The 10,128-nt window shown below is 41.1% G+C and overlaps 1 protein-coding gene across 1 annotated transcript; it reads left to right on the top strand.

Moving 5' to 3' along the window:
• The first annotated feature begins 1,705 nt into the window (after positions 1-1,705).
• LOC146563491 (voltage-gated potassium channel regulatory subunit KCNG4-like) lies at positions 1,706-8,407 on the top strand. Its single transcript, XM_085290245.1, has 3 exons — positions 1,706-1,894; positions 3,778-4,557; positions 7,095-8,407. Exons 2-3 carry the CDS (start codon positions 3,829-3,831, stop codon positions 7,971-7,973), a joined length of 1,608 nt encoding a protein of 535 aa, XP_085146371.1. The 5' UTR covers positions 1,706-1,894; positions 3,778-3,828; the 3' UTR covers positions 7,974-8,407.
• The last annotated feature ends 1,721 nt before the right edge of the window (positions 8,408-10,128 follow it).

Genomic DNA, 10,128 nt, shown 5'->3' with positions numbered 1-10,128 from the left:
ATTTCTGCTGCAGAGGATGCAGCTTGGATAAACTGTAGCTGCAGGTTTGACTGTTGCAGTGGGATGAAACTATCTATCAAATTGTTGCTTGCGGATCTGCAAGATTTCAACCCATTACGGTGTAGTGTGTTAGCAATGGTGTTCCTACTGACTGTGGCCCCAGATACCTTGATATTAATAACATGCTCCTCCCATTTTGAGCTGACCCACCAGCTTTCTTGTGACCGTTTGCACCTCATCGCTGTAGCGGTGGTTTGATCCCTGTGTGCTCCAGTCTCCATTCCAAACATCCTTGGGCGAGATACTAACCCTAAGTTGCTCTCCAATGGATTAATTGAAATATGAATGTGTGTGACAGAAAGCTGTTTGAGTGCTCCGGAAGTGTAGTAAAGTGCTGTATAAGAACCAGTTCTTTCATCATTTACCCATGAGGCATGGAGTTCTAGACAGACAACGACTGATATTTCTTCCATTTCTGAATAACTGCCCCAACAGTTGTCACCTTCTCACCAAGCTTCTTGCTGATGCAGGCAGGCAGGGATTGGACCCAAACGCAAACTCACGGGGACAGAACTTGAACTCAAAAGCACAGCTTTATTGCTGGAAAATAGAACACAAGCAATACAAAACTAAACTGGGAAAAGCTAATTATAACACATACAAGAAGACACAGGGAGAATCTCACACACAGCATGAGGGACGACACAACACTGACTCAGAGAAACACAGGGTTTAAATACACTGGGGAGTAACGAGGGGAATGAGACACAGAAGGAGGGCACAGCTGGGAGAAATCAGGACTGACGAGACAAGCAAAGCAGGACACATTCACATAAGACACGGACCTTCAAAGTAAAACAGGAAGGATCACACAGAGACGCGAACTTGACACAGTGGAGACAGCAACTAAGAAACAGAGACATAAACCATAAGGCAGAGGACTCTAAGAACCGAGAGACACAGAGGGGAACTCAAACATGCAGACACAGACTTACACAGAACAGAGGGGACACAGAGAAACGTGAAGGGCAAGGGATCGAAACTAGAATCCATAGAATAACTCACACAAGTACAATAATACAAACATCACAAAGAACTAAAAACGCTGGGTCAGGAGACCCAGGACCGTGACAACCTTAGGACACAGCCAATCTGTCTGAGCCAGAATTCTGGCTGGGTTGTAAGGGATCAAATACTCAATTCATAACTTTGAGTTTTTTTGTGGAATTTTGGTTTATCTCCTCCCATTAAAATGAACACTGAGAGAGACTGTTCTTTTCTTTGTAACTAAGCAGACTTACAAATTCAACATACTTATTTCTCCAACTGTATGTATCTGTAAATGATGAGTTCTGTTGTGCACATTCATGCCATACACACATGTATACAGCATAAACTCCAACTGCACAATCTGACTACAGTTGGTATTATGATGACACTTAATGCATGTTTGGCTCTTTATTCTCTTTATATCCTCTTGATATATCTCATTAATCCCACTTTCTGTAGATGAGTTGGCATTTCGACATTTAAGCCCAAAGCTTAGAGATGCAGTGTGACAGAAGTTAATGGATGATGTTTGGATCAGACTCAAAGAGTCGTGATTATGTTCAGGCTGATTATAGGGTCATGCATTAGTCACCCAAACGGTGGACCATTGAGAGGAGAGAGAGGGAGGAAAAGATAAACAGATGGATCATCTGGGACGGCTTTGTTCATTCTGGGTTTGAGCTTCTCTTACACTTGAGACGTGTAAGAATTAATGACAAATTTCCCTGCAGTAATTGGACATTACTTTTTATGAAATTCAGTGCTAAATGTTTCACACACAGCAGCAATATTTGGAATATTTAGAGGCATTTTGAACGGACTGGTATCACAACACAGATTTAAGGTAAGTTTCGTATCCTATCATGACTAAAGTGGTGGATTTACCAGAAAACGTGTTGTGCTTTTGCTAAGAGATGTTGGTTAAGCAAATTGTAGTTATGTGAGAAAAAAACCCAAGTGTTTGAATGATATTTAAGTAGGGAAAATAACTGCAGGCACAGAGCCAAAGAGAGGCCAATAGTGGCCATCCTACATACACCCTTCTTAGAACTGGTTATACCCAGTAAAAGCTATTTTTCTAGCAGATTTTCTAAAAATAATTTCTTTATTATTTAAACAACACAACCACCTGTTGGAATTTGTATGGGCTACAACAAAAACTGTCCACATAATTAAATTTGACAGTAGTGTATGATCTGAAACACCTTCCTTGTAGCAGACTTCTATAAGGGACGGTTTTCAAGATGTAAAGTTTAAGTGAGTAATGGAAAAAAAAAATGTCTGACTTGGCTACTTAATGTCTGTCACCATTGTTGTGCGTCTGATGTTAGAATGATTACCAGCTACATCAATAGCTACATCAAACTCAAAGTCAAAAAGAGAAAGAAAATAACAGAAATAAATAGATTTTAAATCTGCATGCATTTATTATTATTATTATTATTATTAAAAACAGAATAAAAATAAGCCTATACAAAATAACAGCAGATTAACCTGGTTAACCGGAAAAGATTTAAACAGTTTTTTTTCCAACAACTCCACAGATTCAGCTAAAAGGAGCTAAACTGTTCCAAAACATTGGAGCCACAGACTGAAAAGCTCCCCTGTCTCCCCTGGTCTTCAGTCTTATGAGGGACAGCTAATAGATTTTGAGCTTGTGAGCGAAGACAGTAAACAGCATTGTGTTTAACAAGAAGTTGAGTCATGTAGTCTGGAGGTTGTCCATGCAAGGGTGAGAATATTAAAATTAATTCTAAAATAAACTGGGAGTCAATAAAGAGAATAAAATGTCAGCTTGCTTGCTAGAGTCTGTTAAGAGTCTGACCGTAGCATTTTGTGTTGCTTGGAGACATGGCTGAGATTTATCTGCTATAATCTAGGTGCAGTGACACAAAAGCCTTAACATTTCAGAAGAGTAGACTATAATTCACAATTTTGAAATATTCCTTAAATAAAAGAAACAGAAAAGTGAAAACTCACTGGTTCGGGATAAACAGTCAACTAGGGTGTATAGCCTATGCAGCTGGTGAGGCTTAAAAGACACATACAGTTGAATGTCATTAGCATAGAAATGCTAAAAAACGGCAGGCACAAAGATTAAATGATACCTACTTAAGGAAGCATGTAAAATCAGAATAACGGTGGACCCAGGATTGAACCTTGTGGAGGTTAAACAAGCAATCTAAGAGGAGAAGGTGTACGCACGAACAAAATGTCCTTCTAGAGCAGGGGTGGGGAACTCCAGGCCTAAAGGGCCGATGTCCTGCAGGTTTTAGATGTGTCCTTGATCCACCACAGCTGATTTAAATAGCTAAATTACCTCCCCAACATGTGTTGAAGTTCTCCAGAGCCCTGTCATTTAATTCAGATGTGTTGACCCAGGGTGATATCTAAAACCTGCAGGACACCAACCCTTGAGGCCTGGAGTTCCCCATCCCTGATCTAGAAGAAAAGGAGGATGATGAATCTACTGATTATTCAGAGATAGAAGCCAAAATCTTGAATAGTAATCAATAGTATCAAAGACAGCACTAAATTCAAGCGGTATGAGTACAGAACAATTTCCTACATTAGGCGCCATTAGAAGATCATTGTAGACCTTTAAAAGAGCAGTTTCAGTTACATACTGGCATTGAAGTGTATGATGGTTAATATACAGCTAATATAAGAGGGTAGGCCACTCATCGATCACCATGTATGAATTTTTAATGTAATCAATCTTTTCAGACTTTACCATAACTACAGTCCAGCTCTTCAGCCAAATACCCACGTACCACCATGGCTATCATCGGCGCTGGCTTTGATGACCATTCCTTTAGCAGTGATGAGAGTTACAACCACCTCTTCATAGATACAGAGAACACTGAAGTCAAAGGCTTGTACTTCCAGCGTGGTCAGCTGCTCCGTGGACGTGATGCCTCTTGGTTTGTGGATCCTTCCTTGCGGGCCCTCATCAATGTGGGAGGTATCCGGTATGCTTTTCCCTGGAGTACTTTGGAAGATTTCCCCCAGAGTCGCCTGAGTCACCTCCACTCCTGCACCACCCTGAGAGAGATAGCAGAGTTTTGTGATGACTACGACCCCTTGTGTCATGAATTCTTCTTTGATCGAGACCCTTTAGCCTTTCAGATGATCTTCAACTTCCTGGGCCGTGGGAAGCTCCGCGTGCTGCAGGATGTCTGCAATGTAGCTCTGCATACTGAGCTGCTGTACTGGGGCATTGATGTAGGACAGATGGCACCCTGCTGCCACCACCGCATGATGTGCTCAGTGGATGAGGTGGTGCAGCACCAGCGCAAGGAGGAAGAGTGGAGGGAGAGGAGAAGAGTGATGAGAGCAAATGCAGAGCAGGGAAGCTTCTTCCACAAGCTGGGAGAAGCAGTGGAGAACCCCCACTCTGGTTTTGCAGGCAAAGTGTTTGCCTTCATGTCTGTCATGATGGTTGTGGTCACTGTAGTCAGCCTGTGCATCAGCACCATGCCAGACCAGCAGCAGCAAGAATCTATGGTATGTACCAACCAAAGCAATGGTGTGCACGACCATGTTTTTTTTAAACTCCAAATATGAAATGAGAGTTTGCACTGTGGCACAGTTTATGATAAATAAGGGTCATTTTGAACTGTGAATCATGCAAAGCTACTCTTTAAAGTCCCATTTAAAGCTCACAGTACGTATTGGTATTATCTGCATTTTACCAGCCCTGGTACACTAGATATTAAGTTTGAACTGCAATATTCTAGTGTATTGCTTGTATTGCAATACTATAGCTTAATGCTTCAGTCGGAGTGGAAGCATATTTTTTTGTTAGTATTGGCCACTTTGGCCAGTGGGGTCATTTTAAGGGAAAATGTCTTAATGTGCAGCTGTGACTCAGGACGTAGTTTGAATTGTCTACAAATTGGGATGTTGGTAGTGGTGTGCAGATCGATATTGAAATATCGATTCTTCTGATACTAGTAATTTATGTTCTAGAATTGATTCTCATATTAAAATATCAATATTTTAGTACTTTCTGGTAAATTTGTAGTTTATCATTAACAGGAACACAGTGTAGTGCCATATCACCCTATTAGAGCACTTCGCTCTCGCCCTGCAGGCTTATCCTAGAGTATTTAAAAGTAGAATGGGAGGCAGAGCCTTCAATTTTCAGGCCCCTCTTCTGTGGAACCAGCTTCCAGTTTGGATTCGGGAGACTTTTAAGATTAGGCTTAAAACTTTCCTTTTTGCTAAAGCATATAGTTAGGGCTGGATTAGGGGACCCTGAATCCTCCCTTAGTTATGCTGCAATAGACGTAGGCTGCCGGGGATTCCCATGATGCATTGAGTTTTTCCTTTCTAGTCACCTTTCTCACTCACTATGTGTTAACAGACCTCTCTGCATCGAATCATATCTGTTATTAATCTCTGGCTCTCTTCCACAGCATGTCTTTCTGCCGGAGGTTTCTTCCTGTTAAAAGGGAGTTTTTCCTTCCCACTGTCACCAAAGTGCTTGCTCATAGGGGGTCATATGATTGTTGGGTTTTTCTCTGTATCTATGAAGCGCCTCGAGGCGACTTTTGTTGTGATTTGGCGCTATATAAATAAAATTGAATTGAATTGAATTGGAAAGAAACTATATCATTCAGGTCGTCTAAATTGGATGGAACTACTTCCGCTTACGCCTTTCATGGTCATATGCGAAATATGCCTGTATAAATGTGTCGCGGCCCCTGGCGTGCACACTCACAACAATGGCTGAGTGTAAACGGAGTCATGTGTGGACGTATTTTACCTCCACATAAAGCCAAGACACAGTTTGCCATACATGTGGCAAGACAGTGAGGTGTTGTTAAACACCTCAGGGTAAATCCTATCACAGAATATGATGAGCTTATGTTGAGGCGAACTGAAGAGGAGGAGAGGGACAGGTGCAGCTGGGGCAAGACAGACATCTCTCGCAGAGTCCTTTAGTGCTGCAGGCAGGCAACGTGTTCAAATAGCGCACAACTTCAGTTTTTTTTATTTCTATATGATAATTCTGCATTATTAAGCAATAAAAACAAGTAGTCTGATGTCCTGTAATCATTATGAAGCTATATTATTACAATTACATAATACAATTATATATTGTATTATGAAATACTGTACAATGAAACATTAAGTTTTTGTACACAGCATCAGTATCATCGATACCATGAATTTTACTTGGTATCTGATCAGAAAGCAAATCAGTGGTATCGCACATCACTAGATGTTGGTGGTTTACTCTGTCTTCTCCAGCCAGAATGTCAAAGTATCCAAGAGCAAAATACTGAACCTACCGCCCCCGGTGCATCCATCAGACTGCGATGGTGCTTAGGTATAAAAAAAATCGCTTACATGAATAGATGTATGATTGTGTGAATGAGGCTTTGAGTAAAAAGTGCTTTGATTGATCAGTCAGAGTAGAAAAGTGCTATTTAACCACCAGTCAATTTAATGTGACTTTAAAATTTGGAACAACCTTTAGAGAGTTGGTAAATAAATTCAGTTAGACCTCTTTGATCAGTCAGTACTTACTGTACTTTCGTTATGTTTCTAAGTTGAACCATGTGTGGAACTTCAAATTTGACCCAATGAATTAGATTCTGTAGTTTCTGACAGTATTTATAAGTTTTTATTTTTATCCTTGTTTAGTTGCTCATGTATTTATTTGTTGCTACTAGGTAGATATAAAAAGAATTTATAGCTGCAATCTGCCACGTGCATGGCACCACAAAATTGCTCGGCTCACAGTTGGAACCACTGGCATCAGCAATTTTGTGGCAATTTTTTACAGATGGAAATTACCTTGACCAACACTATGTAACAATTAGCTCTCAAACCGGTCAAAATGTGGTCTGGTTTTCAAAGGGAAAACAGGCTACATATTAGCACAACCATCATCATAACCTTGGTGGAAGAAAGGTACTAAACTAGTGTTTTGCACCAATGCTGGTTATCAGCCTACAAGATAATTATTAAATTGTGTACATTTAGATCAATTAAATTTACCAATGGATTTCTGTCTTTTGTTACTCTTGCAGGGTGAATGCTCTCAGAAGTGCCGAAACATGTTCTTGGTAGAGTCGATTTGCGTGGCTTGGTTCACTTTGGAGTTTCTGGTGCGATTTTTCCATGCACAGAGCAAGCTGGAGTTCATTCAGGGACCACTCAACATCACTGATATAGCCGCCATCTTGCCCTACTATGTTTCCCTGTTTCTTGAGTTTAAGGACGAAACAGTGCACGATATTGTTGCTGGTGCAGGGAAGAGCACTCTAGATAAACTGGGTCTAATCCTGCGTGTGATGAGGGCCTTGCGTATCATGTATGTCATGAAGCTGGCCCGTCACTCTATGGGTCTGCAGACTCTGGGGCTGACCATGCAGCGAAGCGTGACTGACTTTGGCCTGCTGCTGCTCTTCATCTGTGTCGCCGTGGCCCTCTTTTCTCCACTTGTCCACCTTGCTGAAAGTGAGCTGGCTCCAAATGCTGCTAGAACCCCCCAGCTAATGTTCAGCAGCATCCCAGCATCATACTGGTGGTCCATCATCTCCGTGACCACCGTGGGGTATGGAGACATGGTGCCACGCAGCATTCCTGGCCAAGTGGGGGCGCTAATCATCATCTTAGCAGGGATCCTCATCCTGTCCTTCCCTTCCACATCTATCTTCCACACTTTTAACCGCACTTACAATGAACTTAAAGAAGAGCACAAGAGGCTGTGGAAGGAAGAGAGGGGTGCTGAGCTTGCCACTGGGGCTGAAGAAAGCATGAAAGAAAGAGAAACATGGCCTGATAATTGGCCTGAAACTGATTTTCTGCCTGATCTAGATGATCATTATTACCTCTCCATGAAAGACATTCAAATGCTGGATAAGAACACAAGCCATCAACCACTTATTGCTCCTGCTACATTTTGATTATATGAAAATACATTCCTGATGGGACTTGGTGTACACTCAGAAAAGCTGTAGGAGGTAGAAAATATGGATATGGACATTATTTTTGTGATGATTGTGATAGCAAACTGGAAACTGCACCTAGAACAGAAACAGCTGCATTATACTGATAACAAAACTTCCGTTCTCAGGAAGCATCTGCACAGACAGATGCTAACACAAAGCTAGCCAAGAACCGAAACTAATGTTAAGGCAGTAATGAGCAGTAAGGGTTGTTGCAATGCAGCCTTTATTTTTTTCTCTTCAAGTTCCTACAGTAGTGTTCATATGTAAATGGTACAAAAAAAATCATGTGTCCTAAGTAGGACAGGGATTTGTGTTGGTGTGTGGGACTGTAGCTTAAGGTTTATATTAACAGTGTGTAATACATTACTTTTTGAGTAATCATCCCAACATTGTTCACCTACCTTTGTCGCGTCTGCTTAAATGTAAATGTAGTGTATAACTGATTTATTATTTGAGTACTGTGAACATTTACTGTAATATACATTACCTAAACTTATATAGACTTTGGGTATGCATATTTATATGTGCTGTGAAACATGTCACGGTCCGGGGAAGTGTTATGTTAAACCTTGAATTTCTGTGAAACTTCCTATCTGTTCAGTCTGTGTTTGGGTGCGCCTTTTCGCTTCGGCCTTTCAGCCTTCTGACAAAACGATCCACAAATTCATTAGTTTCTTGGTCAAAAAGGGGATAGACCTACATTTGATAGTGGGAAGTAGAGGCAGACAACTCCTTTAACAATAGTTACTGACAAAATGCTGATGCAACACTGTTTGTTGAAAATCAGTGTGTTTTAATGCTTTAATGCTATTAACCAGAAACCACTTTTTGTCCAACAAAGGGCAGACATGTTCATTAAACAAGCCCTGAAGAAAACTACAGCATGTCACTGTGGAAAGGATTTTCTCTGCTGCAGACTGCAGTACAATAATTACATAGTAATTGTTTCAGCGATTATACCCTGAAGGGAGACATAAATCTAAGATATGCCCACATTAGTTTATAGTCTTAATACAAGGTGGACTCTTGAAGCTGTTATCACTAAAGTCTGTGCCACGCAGGTGCATCACGCCTGGAAATGATCTGACAGCGACTGATCCGGTCTGGTGATTTGAGTGCAACAGGAAGGCAGAGTTGGGCTTCTGGGATATGCACAAAACCCTGGATTACTACAGAGGCCTGTAAAAGAATGGAAAAAAGTTAATTCTGGATGCAGAATGTTTGCCTCTGATGAGAGACAGGGATGCCAGGAGTTCACCAACAAAGAGTGGCATGAGGTTTAAGATGGAGAGAACAGGAGTGAGCCAGGGAGAAGGAGGGGAAACAGAGGCGGAGGAGGGAATGAAGGCCAGTTGGATTTAAAAGTTTGGCCAACCTTGAACAAATAAAACTAACTTTGCTTTTTTTTTTTTCTTTCAGAATAGTTTGGCCTGCAGAGTATCATTGCATTGAAACAGACAATGAATGGCTACCAAGGACTCTTGATCATTGGGAATGGTTCTGGGGCAGCTGTCTAGTCATAGTACTTCCAGGTCAACATTCGCACCGACTAAAATGTCAGTAATAAATGTCATTAAAAAAAAATCATGATCAAAAAGCTTGAAGATCAAACTGCATGTCTGCAAGGTGGAAAAGCATGGCAACCTAACCTGACTGCAGAGGAGCTGCAGGAAGTAGTTGCTGACACTTGAGTAGTTGTCCACTCCAATGAGCAGCAGTTTTGCACAAACAGAAACCACATCTCATTACCAAAAGAGATCAAAAGGACCTTTTTTAATCACAAAGGCCTAAAGTCTGTGGAGCAACATTTGGATGACTCAGATTGCTTTAAAATAAGCCATAATCAGTAACGGTATGTTGGGTTTAAAATGGGGGTAAAAAAAACAAAAAACAATTAATAACACCTCACCAGCTGTTAAACATGGAAGTTGACCTATTGTCTTCTCAGGTTTCTCAGGTTGTGTATCAATGAGTAGCTTGGAAGCTGTCCAGACAGATATTATATAGTGAGGCAAAAATACACTAAAGCTTCTCGGCTGAGCCACTGGAACGTGAATGAAAACCCAAACTTTTTCCTTCATAAAGGTGACATTTGACGATCTCCCCTGTA

Source organism: Mchenga conophoros, linkage group LG11, assembly GCF_057382185.1.
Source record: "Mchenga conophoros isolate Kocher_MC1m ecotype Shallow Benthic linkage group LG11, M_conophoros_male_GT1.1, whole genome shotgun sequence".
Classification (NCBI taxonomy): domain Eukaryota; kingdom Metazoa; phylum Chordata; class Actinopteri; order Cichliformes; family Cichlidae; genus Mchenga; species Mchenga conophoros.
Note: the sequence above shows the minus strand (reverse complement) of the source record. Positions and strands in the feature narration are given on the sequence as shown.